At 39.8% G+C, this 20,869-nt stretch overlaps 1 protein-coding gene across 3 annotated transcripts in view; it reads left to right on the forward strand.

Annotated features, from left to right (window-relative positions):
• Nucleotides 1-3,066: 3,066 nt before the first annotated feature.
• Nucleotides 3,067-20,869, forward strand: part of LOC121958126 (ATP-dependent chromatin remodeler CHD4-like) — a 36,734-nt gene continuing 18,931 nt past the window's right edge. For 2 of the 3 annotated variants that reach the window (XM_088089893.1, XM_088089894.1), the window contains exons 1-12: nt 3,067-3,274; nt 3,746-3,908; nt 9,210-9,319; nt 10,478-10,720; nt 14,360-14,478; nt 14,775-15,040; nt 15,155-15,285; nt 15,389-15,527; nt 17,827-17,996; nt 19,143-19,376; nt 20,146-20,349; nt 20,427-20,635. In XM_088089893.1, coding sequence (XP_087946019.1) covers nt 3,848-3,908; nt 9,210-9,319; nt 10,478-10,720; nt 14,360-14,478; nt 14,775-15,040; nt 15,155-15,285; nt 15,389-15,527; nt 17,827-17,996; nt 19,143-19,376; nt 20,146-20,349; nt 20,427-20,635 — 1,886 coding nt within the window. In that variant the 5' untranslated portion in view covers nt 3,067-3,274; nt 3,746-3,847. The remainder of the gene's footprint in view (nt 3,275-3,745; nt 3,909-9,209; nt 9,320-10,477; nt 10,721-14,359; nt 14,479-14,774; nt 15,041-15,154; nt 15,286-15,388; nt 15,528-17,826; nt 17,997-19,142; nt 19,377-20,145; nt 20,350-20,426; nt 20,636-20,869) is intronic. The other variant, XM_088089895.1, reaches the window with a different exon arrangement.

The following is a 20,869-nucleotide window of genomic DNA, read 5'->3' on the forward strand; positions in this document are numbered from 1 at the left end:
TTTTCTGTTTATTTTATATATTTTGTTTATTTTATTAGATTAGTTTAATTTCCAGATTTTTATTATATGGCAATTGGGTTTTTTTTTACTAGATTCATTTTATTTGCATTATTTATTTTTGTTTATTTATTATTCTATATTTATTGTATGATGTTTTTTTTCAGATTTCTATTACATCAAATTTTGACTTTTTTTGTTTGCAATGCATTATACTAACAAAATGTTTTTATCTTAAAGTGATGCATTTTGTTAACATATTGTATAATGCTGTATATTTTTTCTGCAAAGGTATTTCTCTGTGTGACTGTTAAAGCGTGTTCACTTTACTTTTGGCAGTGTCCTGCACTCTGGCTGGTGAAACAGCTGTTGAATTTCTGCCCTTTTTTGCACACTTGCCGGTGACTTCAAGCAGCACCAGCACAGCAGATCCGTCCTGCAGTGCTACAATAACAGTACATAACTCACTGTGATGCATCGCAGGCCCCCGAATTCAGAGCTCCCCATTAGCCGACGTGCACGCTGTTGATTTCCCGAGTGGTAAAACGTCATTCAGAAGCCTCTCTGCCACACGAAGCACAAACAGCTCTGCGTTTTCGCTCCACAGTCTCAATGTGCTGCAGACAGTTAATGGTGGGAAAAAACTGTCTAGGACCCAGACGGTTTTCCCACCATTGACTGCAATGCAAGCAGCCTGTGGAGTGTGTGTATCTGTCTGTGTGTGTGTGTGTGTGTGTGTGTGCAGACAGCTTAACTCAGCTGTTGGCTTGGCTCTGGTACTGCTGGGCTCCGTGTTTTGAGGGGCGGCTTGAAGCAGCAGACATGAAGGTTTTGACGACAGTTTGACCTTTGTGACCTCTTCCCTGGAGGGCTCTGCGTGCAACCTGACTTTTTAACCTCACACTGACCGGCAGGCAAGACGTTTTTTGCGCCTCCGTGCGATAGCCGAGGCCGGAGGCATTATGTTTTCAAGTTGTCCGTCAGTCCCATTCCTGTGATCTCAAGAACACCTTAAGGGAATTTCTTCAGATTTAGCTATCACGTCCACTTTGACTCAAGTATGAAAGGATTAGGTTTTGGTGGTCAAAGGTCAAATGTAGGGGTCACTGTCACCTCGTCCGTCTCATTCTTGTGACCACGATATCTCGAGAAAACCTTGAGGGAGTTTCTTCAAATTTGGCAACAACGTCCACTTGGACTCAACATTAAACTGATTAGAGTTTGATGTTCAAAGGTCGAGGTCACTGTGAACGTGCACCCGTCTCATTCTCGTGAGCGCAATATCTGGAGATGGCCTTCAGGCAATTTCTTCAAATTTAGCACAAACGTTCACTTTGTCTCAGCGATGAACTGATTAGATTTTGCTGGTCATAAGTCAAAGGTTAAGGTTCCTGTGACCTCATCTGTGCCATTCTTGTGAAAAATGAACACCTTGAGGGATTCTTTTTAAAATTTGGCATGCATATTTCAGTGGCCTCAAGGATGAAATGATCAGTTATGATTTGTCAAAGGTCAAGGTCCCGGTGACCTTGTCTGTCTCATCCTTGTTAATGTGATATCTCATGAACACCTTATGTGATTTTTTTTTCAAATTTGGCACAAATGTTGAAGTAGACTCAAGGATTTAATGATTAGAGATTGTTGGTCAAAGGTCAAGGTCCCCATGACCTTACATTTGTCTCATTCTTGTAAATACAATATCTCAAGAACACCTGGGATTTTTTTTCAAATTTAGATTAAACGTCCACTTTGATGCAAGCATGAAATGATTAAATTTTGGTGTTCATAGGTCAAAGGTCATGGTCACTGTGGCCTCATCTGTCTCCTTGTGAAAGCAATATCTTAAGAACACCTTAAAGGATTTTCCTCATGTTTAGCACAAACGTTCAAGTGGACTCGAGAATTAAATGATTAGATTTTGGTGCTCAAAGATAACAGGTCAAAGGCCACAGTGAACTTGCATTCATTCATTCTTTTAAATACGATATCTCAAGAGCAACTTTAGGGAATTTCTTTAAATTTGGCACAAATGTCAACTTGGACTCAAGAACGAACAGATTAGAATCTGGTGGTCAAAGGTCAAACGTCAAAGTCACAGTGACCACATAAAATAGGTTTTTGGCCATGACTCAAGACTTCAAACAAATTGCACACAAATGTCTAATAGGATATGATGATAAAGTTCTGACATTTTATATCCATGAGGTCAAAGGTCGACTGTGACAACGTAATGTTCTGAAAAACATTTTCCTGGCCATTATTCAACGTAATAACTCAGGAACAGAACGGGGAGACATTTGATCAGATACTGAATTGGTGACACTAATGTTGAAATTGTGCTGACTGTATAGGTTTTCCAGATAAAAGATGTGTGTGAAGCATTCATGTTTTCACAGACATGGATGTAAAGAAAAAGTACAACTTGACTGGAGCACGGTGGCATACAACCGTGTGGCGATAGTTTTCTGACTCTACCTTTCCTTGTTTTCTTTCACATCTAGATCTTTATGTTGAGTCATGTATATAAAGAATCAGCTCACACAGGTTGGGGGGTTACACCTGGGGTCACCGGGGGTAACCCCGCTTATTGTTGGCGTTTTTTTAATGTGGTCGCCATCCTTTTTGCATCGTGTATACATGCTGTGCCTCATATACAGTACTTGGCCTGCGCATACATGCAAACATGCACACTCAAGTTAAGCAGTCATGTGGCACACACAGTTGCCATGTGACGGCTTTTCCTTTTTTTTTTTCTCCTCTCCCCTCCTTTCTCCTATCTCTCTCTTTTTGGAGTTATGCTTATTGAGGGATGTCAGTGACTGCGCTCATTACTATTATGGGATGTTGCACGGGGGTGGGAGGGGGTGAGCGTCTCCATGGCAACCGTGGTTGCTAAGGGAGGGGGTGCATGGAGGAATGGGGAAGAGACTGTAGAGGAGGGGGGGGGTGAGTTGACTATTATGGTCTGTACGTTGCAAGGTAACTATGCAGAGTGGGGGAGGGGTGAGTGAAGTGTGTGTATGTGTGTGTGTGAAGGGGGGGGGATATTATGGGATGCCTGCCCCCTGATCTCTTTGTGTGTGTGTGCGCGCGCGCGGGGTGTGTGTAGTGTGCGAGGGAGAGAAAGAGGAGACGGCGTCGTGCGCACACGCTGCCTTACACACACAAAAAAATAAAAAATAAAAAAACACGGAAATATATTTAAATTGTCAACATAAAGAGCTTCCAAGTATTGATTGGTACACAAACTGTGCCCGGGAGTTTCTGGAATCAAGTTGTAAGTATGCCAGTTTTTTTTTGTTTGTTTGTAACAAAAAAAATGTACTTGAGTGAGGGTGAAGATGGTGAGGCAGTCTCAAACGCCGGCTCGTTACACGGAGATATTTTTTTAAGATTTAAGCGTCTTGTTTCTTTTCTCACAATCTGAAGCTGGCCGCCGGTCAAGCTCGGCTAGCACGCATGCTAATGGCACGGAAACTAACGATTGTGGGCAAGATGGCATGTCAGCTGAACGCAGAGATGGACTGCTAATCTTTGTGAACTTGATAGCCAGATAAAGTTGGATTTATTGTCCGAGAAAAAGTCCACGCGGCGAGTGTTTATGTCGCTTTCACCGGCTGTTTTGAATGCTCTCTTTGCTGCTAAATATTCACTTCCGTTTTCTTTTTGTTCTTATTTCCCTTGTCGAAAAAAAAAACTGGCCGGGTGCCCTCCACCTAAAAACTACACGACTTGGGACGGACTCAAGAAAAGACTGGGTCACAACTCTGGATTATCCGACAAACAAATAACTTTATTTAGTTAGCTAAACTGTTAGCTAACTAAATAGAAAGTTTTCTGCTTGTCCGCTATGTCTGGAAGCGAGGATGACAGAGATGACTATGGAGCCCCAGAAGACCGGTTACTGCACGGTAAGACAAGGCTCATTTGTTAGCTTCAAACTGGTTGTAGGCTAGCATGTGTGTGTTTCTTTGACGTTCATATCAATCATGTTTCGTTAGCAAAGCTAGTCAAAGATGCTAACTACCGGGTAGCTAACGTTCGCGGCAAAATTAGCTAACTCGCTATTTTTTCTGCGCCCGTGCTGCTGTTTAAAGCCTCTCTTTAAAAAAACAGTTTTAGTCAAAATAGAGCCAGAAGCGTTGTGGCTGGTAGCTGCGTTGTATTGAAGTCACGCCGACTCACCGGCATGTTCCCGGGGCCTAATCTTAGCCTGCTACCGGTATTATTTACGTGTCGATGACAAGATGGAGGCAGCCAGTTAGCTTGGAAGCTGCCGGATGACGTTCAGATGAGCTCCCCTCCTCATGGCCGGCGCCTTCGGTTTGAGTGTGAGGAAAAAGTACAAATAATACACCATAATATAGTCACATCTGAGACTTTATTGAACCCCTTGACGTTTTCAAACACCCGCTTTTAACCAGGGATGTTGATGTCGAAGATCGCACTGTTTACAGTTTGTATAATTCCGACGAGCACGCGCTGCGTACACGGCGGAACCATTGAGAACAAGAAGTCCTGCAAGTTAGCTTCAAGTGCTAAAATCAACAAAACAAACTGCGTTTCATTCATCAGTTATCACCAACTTTTATAAATCTGTTCAGTGATGCTGTATGAACAAAACAAGGTGCAAACAAGGACAGAATCCCACCAAAAGATATGCAAAGATTGCTTATTTTCAGATGTAAATGCACGTGATTGTTCAACTTAACAGGCAAATTTAGTTACTTTTACATAGTACATAGCACATTTAATAACAACAGCAGCTAAACCAAAGTGCTTTCCAGTCTGCCCCAACGCTGGTTTACATGATTAAAGGAGGCAAATGGTGCGTAAAGCTCAGCAAAAATAGAAAAAATAATAGAGATAAGGCAGGAGTGAAGTAACATAACCTAGAACGACTCACATGATACAAGCAATAGTAATGTAGTGAAAGGCAATTGAAATTTGAAAGTGATTAAAAAAGTAAGCATCAAGCTGAGCCAAAAGCAAATGGAGAGAAAGATGCATAATTCAGTTTAAACATAACAAGGTGCAGACAGGGACAGAAAACCACCAAAAGATGAACAAAATTGTTTATTTTCAAATGTAAATGCAGGTGATTGTTCCCCTGAAAAGGCAAACCTAGTCACTTTTATTAATATAGCATTAACAGCAATGTAGAGAAAGATAATTGAAATGTAAAAGTGGTAAGAGGTTAAAAGTAGAGTGTCATGCTGAACCCAAAGCAAGTGGTGAAAAAGATGCATAATTTAATTTTGATTTAAAATTGTCAGTGGTAGAATTACTTTTCAGTCAATGCAAACAAACGGCCATGTGCGTTTAGTGTCATCTGCAAATGCATTGTTGTTGGAGGATGTATTCAGATCTTTAAACTACAAGTAAAATTGTTGCATTAGCACCAAACAACACTGAAAATAAAAGTACTCATTATGCAGATTTGCCCCATAATGATATATATGTATTATTCAATCATAATTGGTGATACATTAAAGAGTTTACCACTGTAATGTTGCAGCTGCAAAAGCTTATTTTCATTACTGTATATGCTGCTGAGTAGTTTAATCTATAAGAACCCATCAGAATATGTGAGTTGATAATATATTTGTTACAGTCATTTGACTTCTGCATTGTAATTATTGGTATCAAATAAATGTAGTGTTAGCCTTAAAATGCTAAAATCGACTGCACTTCATTCATAAAAAAGCACCAACTTATTAAAAGTCAGTCAAATGATGCTAACCAAAAATAAAAGTAGGCATCATACAGGTTGCCCCCCAAATTCACATGTATTGTTATTGGGTTATATTGGTTGTTGCATGAATGTTTTCATCACTTTAATGTTGCAGATGGAAAATGTGGAGCTATTTTAAATCACGCACTGTCAGGGTTTTCAGTCTATGATGACACATTAGAATGTATCAGTTGATTAATATTTTGAATTAATTATCTGTCATCTGCATGGTAATTAAAGCTGTCAAATAAATGTATTGCAGTAAGAGTACAATATTTCCCTCTTGATGTAGTGAAGTATAAAGTAGCAAAAAACGGAAATACTGAAGTAAAGCACAAGTACCTCAAATTTATACTTAAGTAAATAAACTTAGCTACATAGCAGCACTGAAATACACATGGACTCAGGCAGAAGTTTAGTTTGAAACAAGCTCATGGCACAAGTAGTGCTGCAACTAACTTTCATCATTTAGTCAGTTTATTGTCTAAAAAAATGTCCATCACAGTTTCTCGGGTTTCATGTTCAGATGTTTTGGTTCTGTTAACAGCACATGAAGCCAAAAATATTACCTTATAATAATAAAATGAAATAAAAAGTGTCAGAACTTCACGGTAGAGCAGCAAGATCTTGAAATTATTAGTGTTTGTGTTTTAAAAAATGTCAATAAATATAAGAATGGTTGCTGATTAATTTTCTGTTGATCAGCAGCTTTAGCGATTTAATTGTTTTAGCTCATTTTTCATAAGCAAATTGCAAATCACTTGTAAGCCTTAAAGGTTTCTTTATGCTTAGTTTAAGCTTACGCATTGTTTTAGCATTTTTCTTTCATAACTCTGTTAATAGTGCCTTTTTGTGCAGCTGACACCTTTTTTAATTGATTTTCTGATATGCTACCATTTCAAAACTTGAGTTTTTTTGCCATAAAGTGAGATAGTGCAGATAAGTCCAAAGCGAGTTGTGAATACTCTATTTTGGTGACACCCTAAAGTCTTGTCATTAGCGTAGCTTCCTGATTTTACACCAACTATAACTCTGTGGATTCAGATAATTTAAGATGCTTTGGGGAAACTGGGCACTGTTTTTTACACAAAAAATCGATTCTCAAAATATAAAGTAGAAAATGTAACCACAGTGATTATCACAGAACAATATTTAAACATGACTTTATTCCCCACTTGAATTTCCAGATATACACACACACACACACACACACTCACACACACAGCTTGGTCTCCTTTATATGACCTGAAAAGCTCATCACATTAAAGCTCCTTCCTCACCAGGTGCGTCTTAATGGCTTCTTGCCATTTACTTTTTACCATAGTCAATTACATTAATAGGCTTTGAGTGCCACACTACTCCACTCTGGAGCCACTGAAGCAGCACCAAACGCTGGACTGGGATCCTCTCTGTCATCAGGCCTGCAGGAGGGTGTGGTAAATTATAATGACTAATCAGTTGTAAATTACAAGTTTAACCACTCAAGCAAAACTGATTTGAATCATCCTCCTAAGGGTGAGTTGTAAAATGGGGTAGTAACCCAAACCACTAGCTTAGACTCTACTAGTTCTGGTTCTCAGGGCTCCTGCTGGTTTTAATTCTGGCCATCAAATCATGGACCACTTAAATGTCATTTGACACCAAGTGAATGTGGTTGCAGCCTGGAGGGGAGGAAAGAGGGCCGCTCAAGTCGAGACTTTGTTCCCTGACCTGTGTTGAAAATCAAAAAGTAGCAGTTCATTGTTAAGTGAAAAAGAGAAGATATGGCATTTTCAGACCTTATACAGTAGCTGGACATTAGGTGCTGCCAGCAGCTAAAGGTGCTAATTACATGAACAGAGCTAAACAACAACAACTACAACAATGCTGAGAGAGCTGATGGTGTTAACTGGGGGGGAGTTAGGGGGTGGGCGCTAAGCTTCACCACCCCGACGTAACCACCGTGTAACTAAAATGCAATGGCACTGAGCTAGCCAATGTGATACACATGCGCGACTGAACCAGCTTACCACAACAAACCACAGAGAAACTCATAATACAACAGCCACAGAGGGAGTGTGATTTAATTTTCTGCTCAGGACGCCATTGCTCCGCAATATCTTTAAATAGCAAATAGTGGCTTGCTGCTATATTAATGCTCTGAATGTTGCATATTGCACCTTTAATGAGCTGTATGCATCACTGTGTGTGTGTGTGAGGCAACATCAGGCTCCTGACTTTGTAAAACAAAATATAAGATACATACATAGATATAACTTTTAACAAGTTATTTGTGAATTAAATAATAATGGTGCATCCGATTCCATTATTAAACAACACAACTGTATGAAATGAGAACTAAATTTGAACATTAAATCACAATTAAGTCACAAACCGGTGCAGACAGATCTGATGAATACAAAACATTCAAAATAAGGAATCTATATTTTTGTAAACGTTACGTGCAAATCAGCATTTATATTCCATTATAAAACTATTTTGCGACTGAAACCAGTCTCACCATTCCTGATTCGGATGTTTGAGTCAGTGCCGGACAGATAACATTAATCAGAAAAAGATTTACTGCTTTTGATTTGTAATTAATGTCATATGAACTTAAATGGATTGTGTATTTTATTGTATATTTTAGTGTATGCTATGTACTTTAAGTACCTTGAAAAGCACTGTGCACCTTGGTACATCCCTCATCATGATAGTGATCATTCAGATACTAATGACGCTGCTTTCACATGAAATTAGGGAGACAGCGGACGTCAAATTGGATATCATTTCAGTGAACGAGAGCAGGATGGTAAAATTAAGTGAGGCCAGCAGAGGATACCTGCAATGGTAAACGGCATTGCCATTTAAAGTTAATATATTCAAACTTTAAACAACAAATAGGATGTCATGAAGCTCATGGGCAACAACTGGACTTTACATAAATAATTACACAAATAATAGATGCAAAAAAATTACATTTAATACATTTTTTTCCAGTCATTGTGAACAACAGGCCATTACCATAGTAACGAATCATCATGCAAGTTCCATCTTATCGTACCACCACTCAGTCGGACTGTGTTTTTCATACGACGTCCAGAAAGCGATGTCCGTCTGCCTGATTTTATGTGACCACAACGTAATTTAACTCATTTAATCCCTCTTATATTGAATGATGACAGTCTGTGACGGTCTTTAATGGAACTCCTCCTGATTCAGGCATATCAAAAAACAATAATGCAGATTTAAAAAAAAGATCAAAACAGAAGTTCACATGAGAGAAGTTGCTCAACGACAGGAAGTCGTTAACCTGCCAGTAAACGAACTGAACCAGTCGAAGTTTACCGGCCTGTGTTTTGTTTACAGCGGGATGTGTCTGCTGATACACTCTGTTCAGTAACGTTATCACACGGCACATGCTCACCGACACACTCAGCTGCTCTTATCTGTATATAACTTTAACCATGAAATGTCTCCGCTGACCTGATTTTTGCAGACGATGAGGAAGAGGAGATCTCGGAGAACGAGACTCCAAAGGTGAAGAAGAAGAAGAAAGCCAAGAAGAGCAAAGAGAGCAAGGGCAGCAAGAGGAGGTCACGCAGAGAGGTAAGGATGCAGATTAGTGTGTGTTTGTCGCTTACAGTAACTACACAAACTACTAAAGAATATGAGAACTGTTTGTTCCTGATGTTGTGTTTAATGGAAACTGGGTGAAAACGACCAACACCCAGACACTATTAGTTAAGCTTTACACCCAATAAAAAGTATGATTGTCTGCAGACTTTGATAATCTCATGAAGGCAAAACGGCCAACTAAGTCAAATTTTCTGGTAAGATCATAAAATACTTCCTCTATATGATAGAATTCATTAAATGAAAATGTATATTATATTAATAATATTAAATAAATTTAGTTTTTTGCTCATATTTTGTCATTGTGCATTTGACATTTGTGAAAGTTTTTTTTTTGCTTTCACACACCTCAAATCTATCTATTTTTATTAATTTATTTAACCAGAAAAACCTCAAAAATCTCTTTTTCAAGTGTGTCCCGGCCAAAACAGGCAGCGACAAAAGATACAGACCGGGGAGCAGCTGCTCTACCTCTGTCTCAATCAGTAGTTTATTTGTGTTATCGGGTGACTTTGGTGAAACCCTTTAAAAAACAGAAATCACACAGTAAAATAAGCAAACAAAATGACCAAAGCTGTAGTAAATAAAATTTAACCTCATGTTCAGTGAGGTAAAGTTACGGTTTTTGTCAATGGAGTTTGGCTTCCAGTTGAAAAGACCAGCTGTTTGGGAAGTACTGAGCATACAGCTGGATAAATAAGACTTGGATTGTACTGCATGAGTTGTGCAAGAGTGATATACAAATGTTTGATATAGTTTCGTTGAATGCGGTCGGCTATGACTTCAATTCATCAAGAATTTTCTCAGTTTTTTGGATTCTTCGTTCACCCTGGAGGCACGTGAGAAAAAGAAAGATTTCATTATGAATTTAATTTTGCGCAGGCTGAGGAATTGATAAACATATGATGATGGGTGAAGGAGGCTGACGTACTGGTTTAGAGAATGTAACCACACAGCTCGGTATTTACTGACAGTAAATCAAGTAAAAGGCATGCTAAAAGTTCAGTTTTGATTATAGATTACAAGTTAACTGACATTCGGACTTACCTTTTTTGGACTTTGTGTGAATCAGCATGGTTGAGCGTGATGATCTCACTTTGCTAACTTCTCTCTGTGCCACCCTCGTTACAGGAGCTTCCCATCAGCTCCCCGGAGCACATGGACGTGGGTGGGGTGGAGGACGGTGAAGATGGCGGCCCTGCCCAGCGCTCTGACAGCGAGGGCAGCGACTACACTCCGGGACGCAAAAAGAAGAAGAGAGCCAGCAGCGGCAAAGAAAAGAAGAGGAGCAGCGCCGGCGCAGAGAGGAGCAGCTCCAAGAAGAAAGAGCCAGAGCCCGAGGAAGACGAGGACGATGATGATGACGACAGCTCGGTGAGGAAAACTCTAAAACAATATATAAAATATTTCATATTGATCATCTATACAATCAATCGTCACCTTAGATATGTAAAGTTCTATCTGAAATTTTTATCAAAATTGAGTTATTCATATATTCCTATACTTTGGCAACTTAACATTGTCTGAGGTCGGTTTTTTAAGTTATGTGCATTTTTGGAGTATTTATTTAGAAAGAAAAACAGTTCATATAATTTATGCTATTGGAAAAAAAACTTTGAGGCTCAGTATTTTTAAAACTGCTAAGAAAGCAGGTAGAACCTTTAAATCATAAGGTGGCAAAATGTCAAATCAGTCAGATTTCTTCATGTCAGATTGAAAAAAGTGAATTAAAACTCCTAAAAAACAGCAGCACTGATTGAAAACTAGTCAGCTTTGATGTATGTATGGAGCTGGGTACCAAATGCAGTACTTTAAAGTTTATGAGTTTATTTTAAAAAAGATATCCTTGAGTACCGAATTCCAGGTATCAGCTAAAATGTAATTGGTACCCAGTAACTAAAGCATATGTTAGTTGTAGTAAATGGGCCAAACACATGCAAAACCCACTGGTTTGTTCCTTTTTTAACGTGCTTTGTGACTAAACAGTGCTCATACCTGCAGCTTTTCAGGTTAAATGTGAAGCATCTCTGATTTACCCCAATTCCTACCAACCAAATTTCTTTCATTTTTTGTATCATAACTTTTTTACAAGCTCCTTCTTCACTCCACGATATGCCTTTTGACTGTGTACCTGTAATGGAGTCCTGCTTTGACAAACACAGACATGATATGAGAGACGGTTAAACAAAGAGCTGCGTCTGGTCGTCTCGCAGCTCGATGGCCAATAGGGGGCCTTGTAGTTAATGACACTTATGCAAGGGGTGGCGTGGGGTGTGTTAAGAGTGTGTGTGTGTGTGTGCGTGTGTCTGGGGCGGGTGTTGTAAGGCATATATGCTGTTACCATGGCAACCCTGCCTAGCGCCGCACTGCACTGCGCTCTTGACCCTTTTTTCTTTTTTGGTTAGATAAACACATTTTGATTCTTTGTCAGAGCCGCCCTCGATCCGTTCTGCAAAAACTAGGAGATAGGAAGGAGGTTTCGGTAAAAGGCTGCAGGAGGAGGAGGAGGAGGAGGAGGAGGGTGCAGGAGTTAACATCTAACTGGTTGAAATTTCTGGTCACCTGCTCAGGGCCTTTAAACTTTACGGATAAAGCTCCATAGTGCAAAAAATATTTTTTATTTGTCAGAATATTTTTAGAGAATAGCAGCAATTTAGACGTTATATCATTGTGCTTTATACAGAGCTGAAACAATCTGCATCTGTTTTGTCAATTGATTAATCATTTAAGTCATTTTTCAAGCAAATGCGATCATTTTCTTGTTTCCAGCCTCTGAATAGTTAAGATTTGCTGCTTTTCTGTGTCTTTAGTGACATTAAATATTAAACTATTTTTGGACCAGTAGTTTGAGTTTAAAGCTTTAAACATGATCTTTTTTACTATGTTCTGATATTTTATAGACCAAACAGTTGATATGTTGATCAAGAAAATAAGAATTGATGAAGAAAATCCTCGTTAGATGCGGCTCAAGTGACTTGGTCATAGGTGAAAGTTGGACAGTAGGGACAAAGTTGAGAGGACATTGTAGGCCTGAAAACTCTTGATTTCTCTTTTTTAATCAGTGAAAGTATCCATATTTCTGTACCCCCCCACCCCCTCCCCTCTCATGAATAACAAACAGTCACTAAGTAATATTAAATTATTCAGTTTAAATCCTGTTCTGAATTAATTATTTCTTTAAATAATATATATTTTAAAAAGCTATTATATAGTAATGAAAAAGAACAGATAAGGGGTGTAGATGGTCGTTTCAGACAATGTATGGTTTTGACGTCATGGAAATGTGTTTGAACCCTGAGAATGGAGAGGCGGCATAATGTTGTGATTTTTCCGCTTTGAACAGGAAGTGTAAAGGGGGCTTAAATCACTTAAATCACTAATGTCTATAACTTCACTAACTAACGTCACTAGTTTCAGACCCTCTTCACAGCCCACCTAAAACTCACAATCATGCAAATGTTGCCTGGTAGAGTCAATAAATAATTAGAAATAATAAAAAAAAGAATAATTAAATAAATTTAAAAAATCAGAATTAATTTCTGTGAAAAGACTTTCACGCCACAGATGACGTCAGCATTTGTGTCATAATAATTTCATCTGCTGTGAGGTAAAATAATGGCTGCTCTGTCACTCGGCCAGGGAACAAAAGTGTTTTTGTAAGAGGCAGAAGGTCTGTCTTTTGTGATGCACAAGGACACCGCAGCGCTTTTTAAAAACTCTGCATGGAAACGGTGCAGTTTAGTTTTAATGCCCCGGATCCGCACAGAAAAGCCACAGCTGGTCCCACGTGTTCGTCAGCCAGTCGGTGCGTGATCAGCCGATGCTGTAATCATCCATCAGGAGCTTCTGACGTAAAGTTTGTTTGTTGTGGATAATAAATGCTCAGATATACACTCTGCACCAGACATGATGTCTCTCAAGCACATACTGAATTGTGGGTAGAACAGCTTTGCACATGTTAGTTCTGTTAAATCAGGTTCTCCTCTCTGGTCACGTAATCAATTGATCAGATTAGTATTGATAACTCCTCACTTACTGAGTTAAAGTGGTTGTGATTTCGGTTGGGATGTGCTGTTGGTGTCCTAGTTTACTGCTGACTGTGTCTTACAGCTGGTGTGTAAAAGGTTTATATGAATCTTTGTTATATCTACATTTTAATAAGTCTTAGGTGTATTGACCCAAGGGTCTTATGTTCTTGCTTTACCCCTTGGATTATGTCACACTTTTGTCAGTTGCTCAAGGATTTCATGGCTTTTTTTTAGGATAGTTGTGGCCTAAAATTGCTGATTTCACGGCAGCTTTTCTGGGAAAAAACTAGTGCTGCATGTTGCTATGTTCGAGGTGTTAATTTGTTGGGTTCTTTTTCCAGTAAAGTTGCAAAAGCAAGTGAAAATTGTGAAAAATGGTTGCTTTTTTTTAACAGGCTTCCAGCAGAGCCTTAAATTCTTACAAGTCACTCAATTAAATAATATAAAAATAAGGTCTTAAATCCACCTCTCAAAAGTCTTAAAATGCCAGGACATTTAAGTAGCATTTTAGGACGCTTTTTCTGATGTTGCACAGAAAATTTCAGAATAATTGGTAACATCTTTTTTAATACATGTAGATTATTTACAGAACGCCTCTCATATTAACCGCACCAAATAAGTCATATTTTGTGTCACAGAAAATATTTCAAAATTGTCGTCATTCTTAACTGATGTCTATTAATGTGTTTTTGTTATGTTTACCATAGAAATTCTGTTGTCAGTTTTCTCTGTGATATGGAAAAAAGTTACGATTAGCAATATTTTTCAAGGTGTTGCATTAGAATTTCAGGATTACATCTATTTACCTGCTTATTTAATCAGTAAGGGCACCCAGAAATGCCGAATGTAAATTTAACAAGCTCTCATCTTTTTTTAAGCTGCTTTGTGCACTTTTAGTTTGTTTATTTTTATAATCTTTACATTTCCATTTTTATGTGTCCTGCTGATATTAACGAGTCTTTATGTTGTTGGTTGTTTCGTGCAGGAACCAAAGTCGTCATCCCAGCTGCTCGACGACTGGGGCATGGAGGACATCGATCACGTCTTCACTGAGGAAGACTACCGCTCTCTGACCAACTACAAGGCTTTCAGCCAATTCGTCAGGTAGATACTCTCAGAAATCCACAATGTTTAACAAAACCACTGGCTGATTGAAACCAGAGAACTGTTTACGTGTCTTGAGAAATATGAGGATTGCCTTATGTTGTGCTCTTTGATATTGTTTCTGAGGTGAGGAAATTTCACACTAATTATTGTTTTTCATACTCTTATGATGGGTTTTGGTTTTAAAATTGAGCTAAAATCACACTTGCATCAGCCGATTCTGTTGAAGATTCCCTGCAATCATGTTTGAAGATGAATCAGACCACATTTTAATTTTGCACCTCCTTCCCCTCCAGGCCCCTCATCGCAGCCAAGAACCCCAAGATCGCCGTTTCCAAGATGATGATGGTACTGGGCGCCAAGTGGCGCGAGTTCAGCACTAACAACCCTCTGAGAGGAGCTGCTGCTGCCAACGCAGCGCTGGCCACCGCCAACGTACCGGCTGCGGTCGACAACATGGTGGCCGAGGTCGCCCCGGCTGCTGCAGCAACGCCGGCCCCAGCAGAGACTCAGCAGCCCGCTGCGCCGCCGCTACGCAAGGCCAAGACGAAGGAAGGCAAAGGTAACGTGGGGAGAAGGGATCAAATAAACTAACCCAATCTCTGACTGTTCTTTATTTTCATACTTCCCGGCTCTTTGAGTGGCTGACCTCTGCCTTTTTTTTGTGTGTCGACAGGTCCCAACGCCCGCAAAAAGTCTAAACCGACACCCAAACCACAAGAAAAGAAGAACAATGCCAAGACCAAGAAAGTAGCTCCTCTCAAAATCAAACTGGGAGGCTTCAACAGCAAGCGGAAACGCTCATCGGTACGATCCCTCTCAGTCTCCTCTCTGCCTTTTGCAAACACATACAGTTAAGATGTGTGTCACAAACTTTTTTTGACAAGAAGTTTGTCTTTGCCGTGCACAGAGCGAGGAGGATGAGCCCGATGTGGACAGCGATTTCGAGGACGGCAGCATGAACAGCGTCTCCGTCTCAGAGGGATCCAACAGCCGCAGCAGCCGCAGCAAAAAGAAGCCGTCCAAGAGCAAACCCAAGAAGAAGAAAGGTATGTGTGCAAGCTCAAGGTGAATGAGACGGGGCTGAAGTTCAGCTTCTGCTCTTCAAGGGCAACTCTGATATTTTGAAGATTAAAAAAACGCCAACATTTTTTTAAAGAAAAGAATATGGACCAAAATTTTCATCAATAAAAAAGGCCAACATTTTTGAAAGAATTAAGAGGGGGAAAAATCCCCCAAATCTTTAAGGAAAAAAAAGGGCCCAAATTTTTTTTTTTTTTGTCATTTACTTTTTATTGGTTTTTAATTTTACATGTAAACAGACAAACAGTCAAACAATCAACATGAAGACCTATAAATGAGTATAGAAGTATCAGGGAAAAAGTATAAGCGTACATAGGGGGACTGGTAAATACCTCCAGTTGAGAAATCAAGAAAAAAGAAATAAAAATAAAGTAATGAGTACTTATAAGTATTCTGATAGTACAGATTGAAATTACTTGAAATCTGGTCTTATGGTAGAGACAAATGCACACCATTTTTGCCAATTATCAATAAATGCCTCTTTTTGTGTTCTTAAATTAAAAGTGATTCTTTCCATTACAAAGATGCTGTACACTGTATCAATCCATTCATCTACACTAGGTGCCTCCCTCTTCAGCCATTTCTTCGTTATTGATTTCTTACAAGCCACCAGTAATATTCTCAATAGATATTTATCTTTGTTCCTCCAATCCAGATCCTGTAGATCCACCAAATACAACAAACTGAAACAGAAAGTTATTTTTGTTGAAAACACAGTCTCTAGAGTTTGATGTACCTGTAACCAAAATGGGGTCACAGCAGGGCAACACCAGAATATATGATAGTGATTCGCCTCTTCGCTTCCACAACATCTCCAACATTCTGTCTGATTGGAAAAAGTTCTCTTTTGATATGGAGTATAGAAATAGCGAATGACATTTTTCCATGCATATTCTCTCCAGAGCGGAGAATTTGTTGTTTTCCATTGTTGTTTAAAAATTTCCTTCCAGTTCTCCTGGGCAATTATGGTGTTGCCTTCAGTTTCCCATCTTGATTTTACATTAGATGTATTTTCTTTGTTAAGAGATTGAAGACTTATGTATAGTTTTGAAATTGGGCCCAAATTTTTTAATAAAAACATGCCTTCCAAAATCTGCGGCTGGAAAGGTAGAATTGATGGTTGTTTCAGAGGATGTATTCTCTAGATGTGCCGAAAACATTTATTGGTAAAAATGTGGATGAAACTAAACATACCAATCAGCATTGCTTACTAAATAATAACAATGGCGTTTAATACAAAAACATGGGAAAACCATCTTTTTTCCCCCTCTTCTTTGGTTTCTTTATTTTGTCTTCCTCTTCTTACTGTTAAGTTTACACAGCAGGTTCTGCGTAACCTGAGGGAGTTGAACCTAATTCTCTGGTTGTTTCGTGCTTTACCTGATGAGTCAGAGCTCTACCTGTTGAGGTGTGCGCGGCTGCAGATTGAGAGTTAAACACACAGTGGCGAACAGTAATGACCATGCAGGGCGAAGCGTTAAAAGTCTGAGGAATGCACAACAGGAGGAGGTGTGTGTACACACATACACACACACACACACACACACACACACACACACACACACACACACACACACACACACACACACACGTTAGTCACCATGAGTGAGTCAGCTGAGTTGGAGTATATTTAGAAGGACAACATCTTGATCTGGGTTGTCGCCTACTGACACATCCTCTGTAGTCGCTCCGACGACGTCACAGATGGATTCAGATATGTAACTGAAAGAGGTCAGCGTGTCCTCACGGAGACGCCGTGTGGGAATCCTTCTGTCGGCAGTTGAAGTGTTTTGTTTGTGAGGACTTTAGGTGAAAGGTTGCGCAAACAGTCAGCCTTTGAATTCTGATATTTTGAAAAGAAAAACGTATTCTTTGAGTGTGTTTCTTTTTGGAAATGCTACGATTTTTCCGATAAAATATAAAACTCTTTATTGTGAGTTTTAGCTTTGTTTAGCCCTGCATTTAAAAGTGTTAACCAAATATTAAGGAATGAGCATTAAACATCCATTTTTCTCGCCAAAATGAATGTTTATATTTTCGCCATTACACCCTTCAATCTCAGTCTGTTGGTGTTGGTGTAGAAATGTGTTGTCGAAGGGGAAAAAATGACTCATGGTGTGGGTTTTCCCTCTCACAAACAACATAAACAACACGGCACAGTGTCATAAATGCCGAGTCTGGATCACAGCACATATCACACCCCGCGTCTCGGTTAAATGTGAGATGTTTGAAGGTGTTTTAAAAATGTGTTTCCTCTTTAATCAGAAGTGGAAGACGGTGACGGCTATGAGACAGACCACCAGGACTACTGTGAGGTCTGCCAGCAGGGTGGAGAGATCATCCTGTGTGACACGTGTCCCAGAGCGTACCACATGGTCTGCCTGGACCCAGACATGGAGAAAGCCCCCGAGGGCACCTGGAGCTGTCCGCACTGTGTAAGCAACGAGCTCATACACTCAGATTTCAAACACATGACCTACACTCGAAATCCGAGCTGTTTCAAGGAATTAATAAACATTTTCTCCCGAAACAGTTGCACCTCGTGCCAAAAAAGAGACGTCTCAAATTTTGACTGCAGTGCAAACCACTTTTTTGCACTTTATTGTTATTTAGGAATACTTCAACCCACAAATGACCATTTTTATTTCAATTTCTCACCCCATGTTACTTTGAATTTGTGCAGATTGCGTTTTTCTCACACGTCTCAACAGTCGATGCAGAACCCAGAAACAGAAAATATTCTCAATTAATTCAAATCACAGGGAATCCCATTTGATCTGACAAAACCGCAGCACAACTATATAAAAACATAAGTTGACAAACTCCAGTGGTATACTCAGCACTTCCCAAATATACAGCTCTTTCTGATGGAGAACTGAACTGAAAGTGAAACTTATTTACTTATTTTCAAAGCATGATAGCTCTATATTTATTACATTTATTATTGTGTTTTTATTGTTTAAGTGAATGTCAGCAGTTATTGGTGTACCACTGCCTCAATCTGTTTTTTTGTGTTGTTGTGTGACTTTGGTGCTTTTTAAAGGGTTAGCAAGAACTTCCCAAAGTCACACAATAATGAAAATGAACCCCAACATTAGCACACAGAAGCTTGTTTTTAAAGGTATGTTAAAAACATAGGTGATCCTATCCTTTCCCAACTCCTCGCCCATTGGCAGAAGACCAGAGCCGTGTCCGTGACTCAGCAGTAAATGTCTTTCTGTTTAGTGTCAGGTTGTGTTTTTTGTTTGGTTTTGTTTTTTTCTTTCTTAATTCGTCAGAAAGGGATTTCTGTTTGTGAAGTTCTGACTTGGATTATAAGGCACAACTTGTGTGAGTTTCAATAAAGTTTTGCTGTTTTTAAATGTGGTTGCCTTTTTTTACATACAGTTTCTGTAAAGTCCCAAAACTGGAATAAACTCAATGTAAGAAACATCTGAAAAGAGATTTTAATAATGACTGAAGAGGGTTTCTGCAGTCTCAATGTAACGATATTAAAACAACTTATACTTCTTTTTTTAACACATTAAACATGGATCTAAACCTTCAAATCATCACACCTGATTTTTTTCCTTTGACTCCAGGAGAAGGAGGGCATCCAGTGGGAGGCCAGAGAGGAGGCTTCAGAAGGCGAGGAGGACAACGGCGACGCTGGAGAGATGGAGGAGGACGACCACCACATGGAGTTCTGCAGAGTGTGTAAAGACGGAGGAGAGCTGCTCTGCTGCGACTCGTGCCCGTCGTCGTACCACATCCACTGCCTGAACCCGCCGCTCCCAGAGATCCCCAACGGAGAGTGGATCTGCCCCCGCTGCACGGTGAGTCTCCGGCAGTCAGTCAGGGTCATCAGGGCTGATTGATGTGACGTTTGACCCGTCAGAGCAGTGACAGCTGACTCGCAGGAAAGTTTGCTCATTGATCCAGTGGATGTTTGTGCTCTTTCTGCCCAAGCTGCCTGATTGGAAAAAGTATTTTATGGATCCAGGAGGTTTTTTTCTGTGCTTGTTGAGGTCAGCGCAGTTTGATCAGTAGTTAAAAAAAAAAAATGTTTTTATTACAAAAAAAGGTCAAGAAACCAAAGCAGAGGTGCATTAAGAGACTCTCTGTGTAACCAGGGAAACATGAAGCAGATTTAACTGCAAGCATCACATCTTCAATCACAACAGCTAAAGTCAATTTTTAAGCTGCACAAAAACAAATTATCATTTTATGCTTTATTTAGAGTATTATCACTGCTTTACCTTGACATTAGAGAGCCCTTACAGACGGGGATTTGAAGCTGTTATATCAAAAACACCAGACCCCACTGAGAAAAACAGTAATTTTACTCCTCTGAACTGCTGAGCTGCTTGCTTCCATCAGCTTTTGTGTATATGTATTTTAAGTCCAGTTTTAGTCAGACAGACACAATAAAATGACTTTTTTTTTATTTCCTGAATGAATAAATAACAAAATTATTAATGAAATTCTAGGGAGTATTTTCAGAATATATATTATGTATATATAATATAATTGTATATAGAGTGAGATAGAAGGAAAATGGTGAAAACTGTGATATTAATATTTCTTCTTTTTCTTTTCCGTCAGTGTCCATCCATGAAGGGGAAGGTCCAGAAGATCCTCACATGGCGATGGGGCGAGGCCCCTCCACCCACACCAGTTCCCCGTCCTCCAGACCTTCCTGCCGATGCGCCCGATCCCGCCCCGCTGGCAGGGCGGCCGGAGAGGGAATTCTTCGCCAAGTGGTCCAACATGTCATACTGGCACTGCTCCTGGGTCACAGAGCTCCAGGTGTGTGAAAAACACACACACATGAAAAACAGGACTTTGTTTCGAATGCACGACTAAAAACTTTTTCTTCTCTCCAGCTCGAGCTTCATTGTCAGGTGATGTTCAGGAACTACCAGAGGAAGAACGACATGGACGATCCGCCGCCCATCGACTTCGGCGAGGGCGAGGAGGACAAAAGCGTGAAGAGGAAGAACAAAGACCCCATGTACGCACAGCTGGAGGAGAAATACCTCCGCTTTGGAATCAAGATGGAGTGGCTGATGATCCACCGCATCCTCAACCACAGGTCAGCGCACGCCCGTGCACGCACACACACACACACACACACACACACACACACACACACACACACACATGCACAAGCTTTACAGATTAGCTTCGATGCTATGACTTTACTCATTAGAAGAAAATATTACTTTATTTTAACCCTTTGAAACCTGAACAAATCTGGAGACGTAGGGGGACATAAGAAGAAGGCAATGAGCAGCTTCACAAAAAAAGGCCCAAAAAAGTAACAAAA

Source organism: Plectropomus leopardus, chromosome 17 (assembly GCF_026936395.1).
Source record: "Plectropomus leopardus strain MGB_pleo_1.0 chromosome 17, ASM2693639v1, whole genome shotgun sequence".
Taxonomy (NCBI): Eukaryota; Metazoa; Chordata; class Actinopteri; order Perciformes; family Serranidae; genus Plectropomus; species Plectropomus leopardus.